We start from the raw sequence: 16,058 nt of genomic DNA, 5'->3' as shown, positions 1-16,058 counted from the left end.
TCACTCTCTTCCAGCCCTGCCCCCCAGCCAGGGCAGCCTCCACCTTCCTTTGTTCCTCTCCATGGGGGGTGTCTGGTTCAACCAGTTTGGCATCACCTTTGCATAGTGAGGTTTTCCCTGCTGGGTCTTGCTCCAGACAGCAGAGGTCACCACAGCCCAGCAAGTACCCCCACTACATCACACACGGCCATTAGACTCCCAGCCCCCTCCTTAGTCTCCTTCATGATTCCAGCCAGAAACTGACCCTTCCCTCCAACACTCACTTCCTTTGCTCCATCTCTTCCCTTAACCGGTAGAACAGTTAGGTCACTGCCACGGGGCCCTCAAGGCGCCCCCGCTGGGCAGTGCTTACAGACAGAAGGCAGCAGGGGTCAGCCACAGCCCAAGCACAGCAACCAGCAAGGTACTGACACTATCACACAAGTGCACTATACAAGCCAAGGTGAAAGAAGGGTTTTCTTTTCTCTTGCACCCGCTCCTGGGCATTTCAGTCAATGACTCTCCGAGGGTATGTCTACACTACCCTCCTCGTTCGAACTAGGGTGGTAATGTAGGCATACCGCACTTGCAAATGAAGCCCGGGATTTGAATTCACGTGTACAGCACGTGGAACGAGGTGTACCGGTAGTTCGGAATAGGCACCCTAGTCCGAACTACCTAGTTCGAGCCCCGTGTAGCCGCACTGCACGGGGTTCGAACCAGTGGGGTTTTAAAAATGACGGCTCCCCGCTTATGCAAATGAAGCCCGGGAAATTCAAATCCCGGGCTTCATTTGCAAGTGCGGTATGCCTACATTACCCTCCTAGTTCGAACTAGCGGGGTAGTGTAGACAGACCCCAACATAGTAGCGATGGGCAACCTAGGTGAGTGAGTGGGCCACATGACTGGCCTCCTTCATCAGAGGGAGCTGCCAGATTGTCCTCAATAAAATGGACCCCCAGGGTAGAGGAGTTTTGCTCACTGCGCTTGCGTACCTGGAGTTTGCGGGGTGCGCCGACTGAACGATAGCATTGGATTGGATGCAGAGGGCACACCGGCTCTCACAATGCTGCGTGCAATCAGCACACACCTCGCTTGGCATGCCCTGGCTTTATGTGCATGTCACATTAGTAATACCAGTAGGGAAAAAATGACACGGACAGAAACCAGTGGAATCTGGCCACCCTGTGAGTGGGCAACGGCAAACAAAATGTCTCACCGGCCACACACAGGACGTGGAAGGGCCACATGCAGCCCACGGGCCACAGGGTGACTTCCACCGCCTTAACTCGCATTATTTGGCAGTGGCCTAGCGAGTAGTGGGGGGGGCAGTTGCTCCCGGGTGCCATGGTGGGGGGGCATCAATTTAGCTGAGGGGCCACTTGCTCCCTCCAGACAAGCCGCCAATGCAGGGCTGGGTAAAGGGAGTAGGTACCTCAAAGGCCTGCCCAGGAGCCCAACGCCCCTGGCTTGGGAGCCGCTGCTTCCCCCGCTGCGCAGTTCGGCACAGTTTTGCCTTTGCCCGCCGGGCACATAACACCCTGGCTACGCCACTGTTCTTTGGGCGCTCTCTGCCCCCATCTCACACACCCTTACTTGCTTCTGTTTCATTTTGTGGCTGTTAATTGCTCAGAATCTATTCTGTGGACAGCTAGAGCCCTGTGCGGATACAAATGTCTACCTGCGGATGCCAGTGGTTTCCGAGCGCCAGTGCCCCATGCTGGTAGCTCCTCCCAGCTGTGCAGTTCTACCACCTCCAGCCCCACCGCCAGCTGGGCTGTACTGTCCCAGACAGGAGACGCAAGTTGGGGCGGGGCTGGGGATGGTACAGCTGCCCTGCTGGGAGAAGTGGCCGGCACAGGGCGCAGTCTCCCTGGAGTGGCAGGTCCACGTTCTTCTCCTTTGGCCACAGTGTCTCTTGGGAGAAACACCCTAGCGGAGCCCAATGCCTATCTGCAGAGATCTGCATCCGCGGGGAGAGCTTTGTGTCCGCTGTGTTTCCTGACACACAAGCACTACGCAACCATGCCACATCCAGCAGTTCGAATATCCCTTTCTCTGAGCCTGCAAAGCATGCCCCCGTGTTTGCAGGAGTGATCCTGAGATTCCTTTAAGGGCCAGCAAGCCACGCACCTTGTTATCATTGAGGGTACTGCTGGGGACCCCCATGGACACTACGACCTCCACCTCTGGACTGAGAGGCCATCTCGATGCACCAGCAGGTTTCTTCTCAGCATTAGGGTTGGAGGCAACATAGATTTTCACTCCAGAGGTACCCTCCGCATCAAATGACGTAGCACCGCTTGGGGCGGATCTGGGAGAGAAAGGAGCACTTGGTTACTGTTGGCGTTGTCCCTGTCACTGGCTATGTACATGCATAAACACACTAACCAAAATCCCCAGAGCCACAGGAAATTCCCATAGGTTGTCAAATGAAACCAACGCAAATTCATCTTTTTTTTTTTTTTTTGCACAAAAGAAGCTGACTTTGAAAAATTTTGCCCAGTTCTAACCCTTACCAAATGGTGATAGAGATGTAGCCGTGTTAGTCTGGTCTAGCTGAAACAAAAGACAGGACTATGCAGCACGTCAAAGACTAACAAGACGGTTTATTAGGTGATGAGCTTTCGTGGGCCAGACCCACTTCCTCAGATCAAATTGTGAAAGAAAATTGGCACGATCATATATACCAAAGTGATACAATCAAAAAAAAGTGAACACAGATAAAATTGACAAATCAGATTTCAGAACAGAGGGCGGGGGTGAGTTTTAGAACAGAGGGGGGAAGGTTAGCATCTGTGAGGTAATGATATTGGGGTGATAATTGGGGAAGCTTTCTTTGTAATGGGTGAGATAGCTTCCCCAATTATCACCCCTAATATCATTACCTCACAGACACTAACCTTCCCCTCCCGCCTCCCCCCCCCCCCCCTGTTCTAACATCTGATTTGTTAATTTTTTATCTGTGTTCACTTTTTTTTTTTGATTGTATCCCTTTGGTATATATGGTCGTGCCAATTTTCTTCCACAATTTGATCTGAGGAAGTGGGTCTGGCCCACGAAAGCTCATCACCTAATAAACCATCTCGTTAGTCTTTGAAGTGCTGCATAGTCCTGTCTTTTGTTTCAACTTTACCAAATGTGATTTTTTATGAGGCTAAATTAATGATGGAAATTCTCAGATGAAAGATGGCATTAAAATGCAAAATCCAGTTCATTGGCAAGAAAGAATTATTCTTTGCACTCAGTATACCTGGCAAGTCCACACCTTCAAAGCACCCTGCCAACATTAATTCATCTATTAACACCTAAATGTGCTGTGGGAGGCATTTTTGGCCTGGGTGTGATTTGCATCTTTTCCTTTCCTTTCCCAAAGAAAAGAGATGAGGCTGTAAACATGAATCATAAAAATATTGAAGGGAGGTTTATTTCATCTCCCTTTGCATGAGTATGTCAGTGCCTGAAGCAACTCATAAAGAGGGCAATGAATCTGTCATCACTCGGCCTCCTCTAGAATTTTACGTCTGCCGGTAGAATAGCTTCTTTTCTTCTCGTGGGGATTGCGGCAGTGTTAGTGTCAGATTTACCGCATGCTGCTAGAACTAGAGCCGTGGTTTCTGGGGCTAGTTTTGAAAGACCGGAGAAGCAGGCTGCGTTTATAGCTATCAAAGGGTTATCTAAGGTTGTGGTGGAATCTCCACCCTTACAGGTTTTTGGGGCCAGGCTTGGGATGGTTTAGTGGGAGTTGGGCCCCGCTTTGAGCAGGGGGTTGGAGTGAATGACCTCCAGAGGTTTCATCTACCCCTCGTCTTCCGTGATTCTCTGAGTGGATTATTTCCAGTGGTCCCTTGTCATTGCCACACCTGAGACTCTCTCCATCTTGAATTGCCTGAGCAAAGCGGATTCTCGCAGCTGAGCACAGAGGCAGGCGTCTGTGTGTGGGACTGGGAGGGAGAATAATTGTCCTGCAAAGAGGTGTGAGATGTCCAGGTTTCTCCCTTCCCTTGCCTCAGGAGGAGTTGTTTCCTGCTACTATCTGAACTTGCCCCCAAACACACTGCTTCCCCCCTGCGCTGCCTACATACACAGGGTACATCTAGACAACTTTCCTCTTCTGAAAGAGGAAATGCAAATGAAATACTGATTAGCATATTCTCATGCTTCATTTGCATATCCCCTTCGACCCTTTTTGCGGAAGAGGTTTTTTTTGCCAAAAAACACAATCTAGACGCGGCTTTTTCACACACACAAAATCTTTTTCGGAAGACCCTGTAAACCTTATTTTTTGAGGAATACGGGTTCTTTCAAAAAAACAACGGAAACAACTGTCAAAAAAAATCTGTATTACTTTCTGTCATTTAAGCGACTACCATTTCACAGTTCCCAAAGCATGGACCAGATCATTTAATTTTAGGAAACAGCCGAATAGCCCTTTCTTATCTTAATCATCTCTTAATCACTCTATTTATTAACAAAATTTGGACTCCCTGCCTCGGGGCCCAAGGTAGGAGCTGCGTCAGTCTAATTTACAACTCTATTATTTCCCCTGCAGAATTCCTTATCTTGCCTATTCAGGCGGCCAGCCTGTGGCTTGCAGTTTGTGGGGGAATGCTCTCCTATAGCCCCCAAACTCCACCTATCAGGGACAAATTGGGTGGGCATAAAAGCAGGGACCCAAGGAGAGGGAGGGGAAAGCTCCCTGTGGGGAAAAGGATGGGAAAATAAGGTTGCTTCCTATATGTTATTCAAGCTGGTTGAAAATTTTTTTTTTTTGTTTCAAACATTTTTTCAAAAAAATATGGCCCTTTTCCCTGACCAAAAATATTGAAAAAAAAATCACAACTCTTCTGGATTTTTGTCACAATGAAGTTGTAAATGATTTTATTCCCTCCCCCCCCCCCCCGCTTTATTCCTTTCCCCCCAGTTAGAAAAAGTGTGAAATGTTGCAGAGTAGCAAAAGGATAAGAGGGAGGGGAATGCAAAAATGGGAAAAAACAGTCCTGGATGTCATTCATTTAATTGCATTCTACAGCACCCATGAGGAAGGAGCACAGGGGTTCAGAGAGAAATTAAAAAAAAAGTTAGAAAGACTTTCATAATTGTTTTTGGAAAAAATGGGGAAAATTTGGAGCCTGTGAAGCAGAAACAATCTAAAACATTCAAAAGGTCCCTTTAAGGGTTTTGGGTTTGTTTGGGGTTTTTTTTGCCTGCAGCCATCTTCTCTCTTACTCTGTGTGGGAAGAGAGCTCCCCTGCGGAACCAGGTAAGTGGGGGTCCGGGAGGGACCGGGGGCTGGGCCCGGTTGCTGAACGTCATAGGGTTGCCAGGTGTCTGGTATTTTCGCCTCCTGGCAGGGAAAAACAATCAGAAAATACCCAACATTTTAAGTGTCCAGTATTTTCTGATTTTTTTTAGCGGACAGGAGGCTAAAATACCGGACTGTCTGAGTCAATACCGGACACCTGGCAACCCTAGTCTTGTGGCTTCTCAGGAGTGCCTGAGGTTTAGCAACAAATGGTGGGCACGTGTGTGATCCCACTCCAGATGATTAGCCGTGCAGTGCCCTAGACCCCGTGCTTTGGGGGACCCCGTGCTTTGGGGTGCCCTGTGGGGCCCAGGGCAGCCGGGGAGAAGAGCAGGGAGGAGGAGACTGTTTCCAGCAGCGGGGCCTGTCCCCACCCTCACCAGCGGCTGCAGGAAGCGGAACCACGTATCCCTGAGCCACTTTGCTCCCCTAACTTCCAGCCGGGGGAAAGGGTTTGGGGAAGGGTGGCGCAATGCATGGGAGCCGGGGGAGTGGAGTGGGCTGAGGCTGGGTCTCTCTGCACCAGGCCCATCACTAACGCTTCAGACTCTGAGACTAGGCAGTAAGGGGGCAGGGCTGGAACAGAGGGGGGAGTTGTCCTGGGCCCTGCACCCCACTAGGAATAGCCGTGAGCCCAGGAACCGGACACAGGGGTGGATTTACAATGAAACATACCAGGGCCCCCAAGGCCGGGCAGTCCAGCACCAGGTCCGGCACCCTCCCCTCTCATGCAGGGGCAGCCGTTCTCTGGGGCAGCCAGTCCCTCTGCAGAGAGGTCTGTGTAGGGGGCAGGAGAGCCGGGAGGCTCACCTGCAGGCTGCAGCCTCAGTAGAGCCAGCAGGAGGCGGTGAGCAGCACCAGTACGGTTTGGAAGGCTTCAGAGGAGCGCGGGGCAGCCGCACAGCCCGCCGGAGAAAAGCAGCACTTTGAAGTGGGAAAGTGTCGCTTCTCCCCAGCCAAGAACCCATTCAGGAGGACTGAGCAAAGCACTTTAGTCAGCGAATGGTACAAACAACATTTGGAAAGACCATGAAGGGGTCCCCTGACACCTTCAGCAATTTTCAAGTGATCTGTGGGGGAAAAAAGTCAGACTACAAAAACAATCCAGGGACCTCCCTATATTTTCATGTACTTCTTATTACTTATAATAGAGAAGGAAGAGGGAGAAAAAAGAATTAAAAATGGGAGGGACAGGAAGAGCGAATGTTCTTTTCTTGGTAAAGGTCCCACAGGGGCCCCCCAAATTAAGCTGAGCACAGGTCCCCCTTAACTCTAAATCTGCCACTGGCCTGGCACGAGGGCGTGACAGAACTGGTGAATAGGGGGATGCTTTGTCCCAGACCCTGGGAGCAAGGTACAAGGGGACAGAACAAGGAGACATCACGAAACCCATAAGGGGGTGTATATAAATTGCATGTCTCAGTCTATGAATTTCAGGTACCTCGCTTTGCTCTGTGTGTAGCCAAGGGGGCAACAGAAAGTCCCGGTGTTGACTGTGTTTCTCCTTGCCTTGGGATGCACATGTAAGTGTAACCACAGAGACGGGGCTGGAGGGCAGTCAGCCTGGCTGTGGGTCACTGTCACTCATAGAATCATAGACTCCCAGGGCTGGAAGAGACCCCAGGAGTCATCAAGACCAGCCCCCTGCCCAAGGCAGGACCAAGCCCGACTCAATCAACCCAGCCAGGGCTTGGTCAAGCCGAGACCAAGGATGCTAGGAATTATTATTAGGAAAGGGATAGAAAATAAGACCCAGAATATCTTACTGCCCCTGTATAAAACTATGGTACGCCCACATCTTGAATACTGTGTACAGATGTAGTCTCCTCACCTCAAAAAAGATATTTTGGCCTTGCAAAGGGTTCAGAAAAGGGCAACTAAAATGATTAGGGGTTTGGAACAGGTCCCATATGAGGAGTGGTTAAAGCGACTGGGACTTTTCAGTTTAGAAAAGAGGAGACTGAGGGGGGATATGATAGAGGTCTATAAAATCATGAGTGGTGTGGAGAGGGCTGATAAAGAAAAGTTATTTATTAGTTCCCATAATATAAGGACTAGAGGACACCAAATGAAATTAATGGGTAGCAGGTTTAAAACTAATAAAAGAAAGTTCTTCTTCACACAGCATGTTGTCAACCTGTGGAACTCCTTGCCAGAGGAGGCTGTGAAAGCTAGGACTATAATAGAGTTTAAAGAGAAGCTGGATAAATTCATGGAGGTTAGGTCCATAAAAGGCTATTAGCCAGGGGATAAAATGGTGTCCCTGGCCTCTGTTTGTCAGAGGCTGGAGAGGGATGGCAGGAGACAAATCGCTTGATCATTGTCTTCGGTCCACTCTCTCTGGGGCACCTGGTGCTGGCCACTGTAGGCAGACAGGATACTGGGCTAGATGGACCTTTGGTCTGACCCAGTACGGCCGTTCTTATGCTCTTATGTTCTTATGAGACGTCCAGTGTTTGTTCTTTCTGAGGAGTACTATTGAGGAACCAGCCATCTGTGCGGGGCCAGGACAGCAGCCAGAGAGTGCGCACGCACTGACAGACAGCTGCCCCTTGGAAGCAAAGTCTGAATAACACACGGATGATGCAACTGCCCTGACCCCTAAGTAGCAAACGAGGCCACCGTGGGGGGTGGTAGAGCCTCCACCGCTGACCTTTTACAATCAAGTTTAGAAGTTTTATTCTGAAAGCTCAGCTCTGGGGACTCTTTTGGCGCAGGTCCCTGGCCTGTGTTATCCAGGCGGCCAGACTTAAAGGTCCCTTCGGCCTTGCCATGTGGGGAGGACAGCGGTCCCAGAACTCAGCTCTGACCTTGTTTACTTCTCGGGGTGAGACCCGGCTTAATCTGTGGTGTCAAAGAGCTGCCTCTGCTCTCCAGCGACATGCTTTGCAGCTGATTCCGCCCCCCGACCCACTCTGCTGCTCTGGTGGCCGGCACGGGCCGCACAAAGTCCTGCCCCTTCTCATAAACACAGGAGCAACCCAGGGTTCCCCCACATACACCTTTCACGGAGGGGATGCCAGAGTAGGAGGGGGCGGATCAGAAGGAGTCGCACTCGCACTGCTCAGAACTACAAGGATTTTGAGCGACAACACTGATTCTGGGCAGCTATGGAGAGGCAGCTGTGGGTTGGGCTGCTCTGATTTACACCAAAGGCCATTTCGAGCCCTGTATCAGCACAAACCCTTTCTGCGGGTTGCATTTTCTAGGCTGTGTCTTTCCGGGGGTGCAGCTGGAGCCTGCCCCTTCGTTCCATAGACAGGGATGCTGTTTCCAGCCCAGACAATTCCCGCTTGGATTTTTGTTTGTAACCGAAGGCTCCCCCAGCATTTCCCCCACACTGGAATCCTGCCCAGAAGCAAAATCTCTGGTCTGCAGGGAATGGGGTGTTCAGTAAATGATGTTCCTCAGACAGGTGCCCAGTCAATCCTGGGGCTCACCACTCAACCACGGAGCATCCTGGGCCTCTCCTGCAAGCGGGGAACACTGCAAGCAGGCAGGAATGCCTGGGCCTCTTCGCGTGGCCCAAGCTCTGGCCCAGCTCGGGGGCTAGGACAGATTTGCACCACCCCATTCAGGAAGCATAGCCACTGTGACAGACAGAGAGTGCTCCTCTCTGAGGCTAGTACCGGGGGAGCTGGGCCATGACCCCAGAACCTCTTCCCCCTTCTGGCATGGCTAGTGTCCACACAGCCACTAGCAGGGCGGGCAAGCCCTATTTGAGCTATACAGGGCTGTCCTTACCCAGACGCAGAAGAACATAATAATCATGTGAAGAGCCGGTGCTGTCCTATATGCAGCGGCGTAGGGCACCCAACAATTTGGGGCACCACTGGGTCCTAGTGTCCACCCACCCACCGCTTCCAATGCCTGTTCTGTGGCTCAACTTCCTCCGGAGAGGATCTAGTTAACTTGCAAGTGAAAAAGCCGTCCAAAGCCATGAGCAGAACACTGAACTGGTAAAAGTATCGTTCATAGAATCATAGAATCACAGACCACTAGAACTGGAAGGGACCTCGAGAAGTCATCGAGTCTGGTCTCCTGCCCTCATGGTAGGACCAAGTACCATCAAGAGTGACCATCCCTGATGGATGTGCTCTTAAATATCTCCAGAGATGGAGATTTCACAACCTCCCCAAGCAACTTATTCCAGTGTTTAACCACCCTGACAGTTAAGAACTTTTTCCTAATGTCCAACCTAAATTTCCCTTGCTGCAGTTTAAGCCCATTGCTCTTGTCCTGTCTTCAGAGGCCAAGAAGAACAATTTTTCTCCCTCCTCCTTGTGACACCCTTTTAGCTACCTGAAAACGGCTCTCATGTCCCCTCTCAGTCTTCTCCTTTCCAAACTAAACAAGCCCAATTCTTGCAGTCTTCCCTCATAGGTCATGTTCTCTAGACCTTTCATCAAGTGGCAATGAAGCCATTGAACAGGCATTGGCCAACCCCAGGTCTAGACGGTACTTTTCTGAATTGACCGTGTGGTTGAAGATTATAAAATCACCTCTCTAAAAAAATTGTCATTACCCCCCACCCCGGGCCGCCGTTGGGCATAGGGGACCCATAAATCCTAAGGATGTTCCTGGAGCTATGGAGGTCGTAGGCTCCTGCCATTCCCTCCTTGTGCAACTGTGGTTGCATGACCCGATGTAACGGGAACAGTCCCAATTATTTGGGGCTGTGTCTTATATAGATGCATATTTGTCCCGTCCCATCCCGATTTCCCACTCTTGCTGTCCCTAGCTAGGACCAGCCTAGATATGGGCCATCGATGGGTCACTTCCAGTCGACCAATACTGACTCCAAATGGCCAACGTGGGATGCAAATTCACTCACTCCAATGGGATGTGTATGTGTGGGGCGGTATCTGTGAGTGTGTGTGTGACACAGGGCTGTCCTTACCATGAGGCAAACTGAGGCAGCAGCCTCAGGTGCCAGATTGTGGGGGGCACCACTAGGACCCAGAGTGGAGAAAATTGTCTGCTACTGGTGCAGTGAGGAAGTATGGGGGCGTCATTTGAGCTCCCCGCCTCAGGTGCCAAAATGTTGTGGGCCAGCCCTGGTGCGAGACTTGATCTACCTAGCGCTCCATAACCACTGCAAACATGAACATTGAAACCTTCTTTCACAGTACAGTAATTACTCGTTTAACACATGCCCGCTTAACACGTTTTCACAATAGCATGATTTTTTTTAGGGAACGTTTTTCGAATAACACAACCATCCCCAAAATACCACAAAAATAATCAGGTGGTGGACTACCTCGTGTGGCAGTAAAAGTCGGTGAAAACAGTGGTAATACGCATGAGTGGACGAATACGCGTGGTCACAGCGCTCCTCCGCTCACTCACATGTTTATTTTTAACAAAATACAGGACTATGTAGCACTTTAAAGACTAACATCAATATGACCTACCAGATCCTCCCTTTCAACACAAAAGGAAAAATAATTCTATATGGACTTCCCCTGACGGTCGGAATTACAATCTGGATTTCTATAGACAAAGCTTCCGCAACAACGCACAGACTGACATTATTCGCAAACAACAACAAGCGACACACAATCTCAGCCGTGCTGAACACCATGCCATCCAGAGTCTCAAAAACAACCTGGACATTATAATCAAACCAGCTGACTCTTGTTAGTCTTTAAAGTGCTACATAGTCCTGTATTTTGTTTCAGCTACACCAGACTAACACGGCTACATTTCTATCACATGTTTATCTTTGTGTTTTAACAAACCGCAGTGACTTGTGTTGCTAGATATCTAATGTTGACGTTGACGACCCAGCACCAACAAAACATTGACTTTGCCACCACCACCTGAAACGCAACCCCCACCTTTTCCATTACTTTTAATAGGAAAATTGACCCCGCATCGCACGTTTTCGCTTAGCACAAACATTTTCAGAAACGCATCTAGAGTGTTAAATGAGGAATTGCTGTATTCCTTTGCTAACCTGAATTCAGAGCTTGTCTGCAAAGGGGAATGTGTGCTGTTGTCACCTAAAATATGCATTGAAACCAGTGCAGTTAAACTACTGCAAACACCTTTGTGGGTCTTTGGATTCGGTTTGGATTTGGAACAGACTTTAGTGAACAAACAAATTTCCTATGGAGAAAATTCTGATCTTTTACCTGGCTCTCGCAACCAGCCTATCTGAATGATTCAGTCAAATAATGAGGTTAGACTTAGGTTGGCCTCACCTGTTGTTTGCCTTTAAGAGGTGATTCTTAGACCAGTCGGTTACTCATGCTCCCTTAGTCATGCACTCTCAATGTAAACAGCCTTGATTGGTTTTCAATTGGTTTTCAGCCACAACAATGACTCAAGGGAATGGGAAAAGGAGAGAAGAGGTTGACCCCGCTAAGGTCACTGGGTGGTTGAGAGTTGTTCCGCTTGTTTTTATTCCATGGAAGGACATGGCTGCCAAAGGAAGTGGACTGCAGAACTGAGGCTTAGTGCCTGATGTGCCTGTGTTCTCCTGGATTGGCTGTGTGTGGGGGTGACACAGAGGTTGCCTATTTACTATGGGCAAACATAGGGGGAGGGATAGCTCAGTGGTTTGAGCATTGGCCTGCTAAACCCAGGGTTGTGAGTTCAATCCTTGCAGAGGCCATTTAGGGATTTGGGGCAAAAATTCATCAGGGATGGTCTTGCTGTGAAGGCAGGGGACTGGACTCAATGACCTTTCAAGGTCTCTTCCAGTTCTAGGAGATAAGTAATCTCCATTATTAAAAAAAAAAAAAAAAAAAACATCTTGAGGTACCTAACCTCAATAGATTCCAATGGCCGTCGGCCTCCGTGCCTGGCAGGCAGTAGTGCTGGCCACTGCCATTAAGGTGAAAGGGGGAAAAGGTTTTGGTGAGGGTGGAAGCTCCCAGCCAGCCAGGGCCTGGCACCCTACCCATACTCTCTTCATAGCCAAAGGCTATTTTTAACCCTTAACCCCCAACCCTACTGCAGCTGCAGTCAAATTCTCACCACTACAAACTGGTTCCCAGCCACCGCCTCGTCTGTAACAACAGGGCATCGGTGGCTTCATGCTGACATTTACATGGACTCGTGGTTCTCAGCCAGGGTTACGAGGCTGCCTGGGGGGCTGCAAGCCGGTTTCAAGGGTCCACCAAGCAGGGCCAGCGTCAGTGGCGACAGCAGGGAGGGACACAAAAGGGGGCACTTCGCACATGACTGTCCCCCACGAGTCCTTCCCATGTCACCTTTAGCCTGGGAGAGGTCCCCGCCTCTTCTGCCCCCCTCCCTACCCGCATTCCATCTCTTCCCCAAAGCCCCCTCCCCCCGCAATGTGGCCCAGGGGACAAGTGGGGACCTGGTGCCAGCAGCAGGGGTCACCCTCCCCCCATGCTCAGTGGTGGGGCGGGGCGGGAAGCAGAGCCACCTGACCCCAGCCCGCTCTGCTCCCCGGGTCCCAGCCATGTCCCTGCATCGCTGTGCAATGGGGGTGGGGAAAGGGGTGGAACTGCCCCCCACCCCGCACTCATTGACGGCGGGAGGCGGAACCATGCGGCTGGGAGCCTGGGCAGCAGAGAGGGCTGGGGATGGGTTGCTCTGCTTCCCACCCTTGCTGGGAAGTGTGGGGGGACCAACCCCACTGCTGGCACCAGGCCCCCATTAATTGCCTGGGCCCTATAGGGCCCCCAAAGCATGGGGTCTGGGATGGTTGAACGAACCATCCACAGGACAGGACATTTGTACCTGGTGGCTGCTGGTCCCTTCCCTTCCCCTCCACAGTGTTTGGGTGGGGGGCACGTGGCCTTTTGTAACCCCCCCCCCCCACACACACACACACACATCACCCCGGCCAGCATTAGAGTCATGGGGCTTAGGGCAGAAAACCAAAGCCTCATTGTCTGGGTTGAAGCTCGGGGCTCTGAACCCCACCACTGCAGGCTGAAGCTTAAAAAATGTAGCTGGGGGGGAGCGAAGGCATTTTCCCTGCTCCCCCTCCCCCCCCCCCCCACCCTGTCCCCATGCCAGCCCTAGCTTTTATACGCAGAAAAACAGTTGCTGTGACACACAGGTGGGCCATGGAGTTTTTATTGCACGTTGGGTGAGCCTCAGAAAGAAAAAGGTTGAGACCCCCGTGCTCTAGACTGCAGGCACAGGAATGATTTTCGTGATGTGTGTAGACAGCCTCGCACAGTGGGGCTCCGGGTAATAGAAAAACATAATGATCGTGTGTAGAACCAGTGTTGTCAGTCGACAGGACCTTAGTTTAAAGTTTGCTTGAAGCATATTTCAATAGTGTGTTGTTCAAGCTTCTAAAATCACATCATCAGAAATTCATCATCCCCAACCAGGCTGCCATTGGGCATGGGGGCACCAGGTTAATAGCACAGCCTAGGGCCCCATAAATCCTAAACACGCTTCTATGTCAACTAGCATCCAGTTCTGGGCCCCCCACTATAGAAAGGATGTGGACGCATTGGAGAGGGTCCAGCGGAGGGCAACCAAAATGATTAGGGGGCTGGAGCACATGACCTATGAGGAGAGACTGAGGGATTTGGATTTGTTTAGTCTGCAGAAGAGACGAGTGAGGGGGGATTTGAGAACAGCCTTCGACTTCCTGAAGGGGGGTTCCAAAGAGGCTGGAGAGAGGCTGTTCTCAGTAGCGAGGGATGGCAGAACAAGGAGCAATGGTCTCAAGTTACAGTGGGGGAGGTCTAGGTTGGATTTTAGGAAAAACTATTTCCCTGGGAGGGTGGTGAAGCACTGGGATGGGTTCCCTAGGGCAGGGCCGGATTAAGGGGGGGGCTAGCCGGGCAGCTGCCCGGGGTGCCAATCTATGGGGGCGTCTGATGGCAACTGTAAGGGGCGCCGCATGCCCGATTGCAGCTGTAAGGTGCACAACGTGCCAAGGGGTGGGTCCATGCATGCACCGTGCGCCTGGGGGTGGAACCGCACACGCGTCGCGCGCCCGCTGCCCGCAGCGCAGGAATGGCTTGAGCCGGGCCTGCCCTACGGAGGGGGTGGAATCTCCATCCCTAGAGGTTTTTAAGTCTCCTCCTGACAAAGCCCTGGCTGGGTTGCTTTAGTTGGGTTGGTCCTGCTTTGGGCAGGGGGCTGGACTCGATGACCTTGCGAGGTCTCTTCCAGCCTTAGGATTCTATGAGTCTATAAAACAGGCTCCTAGCTTGGTTTGTACTATTTCACTATACAAAGTTATTAAATTGTAATAATGCAACAGCATTAGCAAATACACCCTCATTTCTGTACAATAAAACGCCCCTTGTACTTCACATAATGGAAATCTTTTTTCCCTGCAGTTATCCCTTTAAGCTTACTCGGACATATTTATGTATTTTATGCACTTAGAAGAATGCATATTTATTCTTTATTCAGTTTAATTCTTTACAAATTACTCACCTAGACAGTTTGCTGCCTTGCACACTGATGGCCAGAAATAGTATTCATTTAGCAGGGGCGTGCACTGGCTTTCATATCTGCAGTTGTCTCAGCTGCCTGTGTTTTGAATCTATGCTTTTCAGAACTGCTTCAATATGTCACATGTGTGTCTGGGGAAAAGGTGATGCAAGGCCGTGGTCTGCTTCCAGCAATGGAAATTGTGCAAAGAGACCGAGGGAAAATTTCCAAAAGCGTCCAAGCATCATTTTCAAAAGTGACCTCCTTATTCTCCTGGAGTTTCAATAAGTGTCCGACTCCCTTTTGAAAATAGGAGCCTTTCACTCCAGATCTCATACTATGCTAACGCTAACTAGAAAATTTGGATGGAGGGCCAGAGACGGGATCCAAATTTCAGGGAGGATGTTTAGATCCATGTTTTGCTCAGCTGCAATCCACAAAATACAAGAGGCCAACCCCCACTGTGATGGACTTGTCCAGTTGAAATAGGTTAGAGAAAGTGACAAGAATCAGTAAATCTCCAGGTATTAAAAATTCATGTCTTACCTGTAGATGTCTACAGAGATCTCTGTGCCCACCACACAAACAGCGTAGCTGGGATGTTCTGTTGACACCTGGACGACTCTCTGCTCCTTCATGATTGGCCTGGGACCAGAAACGTGTGTGAAGTGAACAGCCGTGCTCCCGCCTGTTCTATTTTTTATAGGCAAACCAGCATGACTGGTTACAAAGCATGAAAATATTTGTTCCGCCCTCTTCCATTCCCTATCGGAACTGATTAGCTGGAGGTACAGTCCCCTCCCCCTCCAAGATCTCTGCTACTTCTGTTTGGGCTTTATACTAGGGGAGGAAAAATGGGCAGGAGTTGCTGACCCAAGCTCCAGCTGGAGTTTGTCACTTCCAAGCACCGGCTCTTAGGTTGTGCCAAAGGGACTGGCTCAGAGCAAACTCAGGTGTAGACAGCTTGGAGAGTCATGGGCATTTGCATGGTGTGTTGCTCCTGGGGATGATCATATGCAACACTTCACACAGTCTCAGGGCTTTCACGTTGCTTGATTATTAAAAACCCCTTTGGGGAAGGCAACCGGGAGTGTTAATGAGGTGGTGATCAGCCTCAGTGTTGGGTTATGTTCTGTCCAGAGGGCTGCGTTCAGGTAGGATGAGATGGTGGCAAAATTCCAGGAGATTTCTGGCTGTATCTGAGCAGGACCAGTCTTAGGGAAAATGGTACCTTGGGGGAACTTATATTTTGGCAACCCCACCCCCCTCATTGCTTCTGACCCCAGCTTCCACTCCCTGACCCCAAGCTCCTTTCCACAGCCCCACACCCCCGCCCTGCCCCACTCCACTCCTTACCCGCGGCGAGCCCCCACCCATGCCCAGTCGCCCA

At 50.5% G+C, this 16,058-nt stretch overlaps 1 protein-coding gene across 1 annotated transcript in view; it reads right to left on the bottom strand.

Annotated features, from left to right (window-relative positions):
- LOC102445288 (protein-arginine deiminase type-3-like) overlaps positions 1–15,361 on the bottom strand; it is a 46,412-nt gene extending 31,051 nt beyond the window's left edge. Inside the window, exons 1-2 of the mRNA XM_075906414.1 lie at positions 15,215–15,361; positions 2,113–2,293 (exon numbers count right to left, since the gene is read on the bottom strand). Of these exons, the coding sequence (XP_075762529.1) occupies positions 2,113–2,293; positions 15,215–15,306 (273 nt within the window). The 5' untranslated portion in view covers positions 15,307–15,361. The remainder of the gene's footprint in view (positions 1–2,112; positions 2,294–15,214) is intronic.
- Between the last annotated feature and the right edge of the window lie 697 nt (positions 15,362–16,058).

The sequence above is a fragment of the Pelodiscus sinensis genome, chromosome 23 (assembly GCF_049634645.1).
Source record: "Pelodiscus sinensis isolate JC-2024 chromosome 23, ASM4963464v1, whole genome shotgun sequence".
In the NCBI taxonomy this organism is placed as follows: domain Eukaryota; kingdom Metazoa; phylum Chordata; order Testudines; family Trionychidae; genus Pelodiscus; species Pelodiscus sinensis.
Note: the sequence above shows the minus strand (reverse complement) of the source record. Positions and strands in the feature narration are given on the sequence as shown.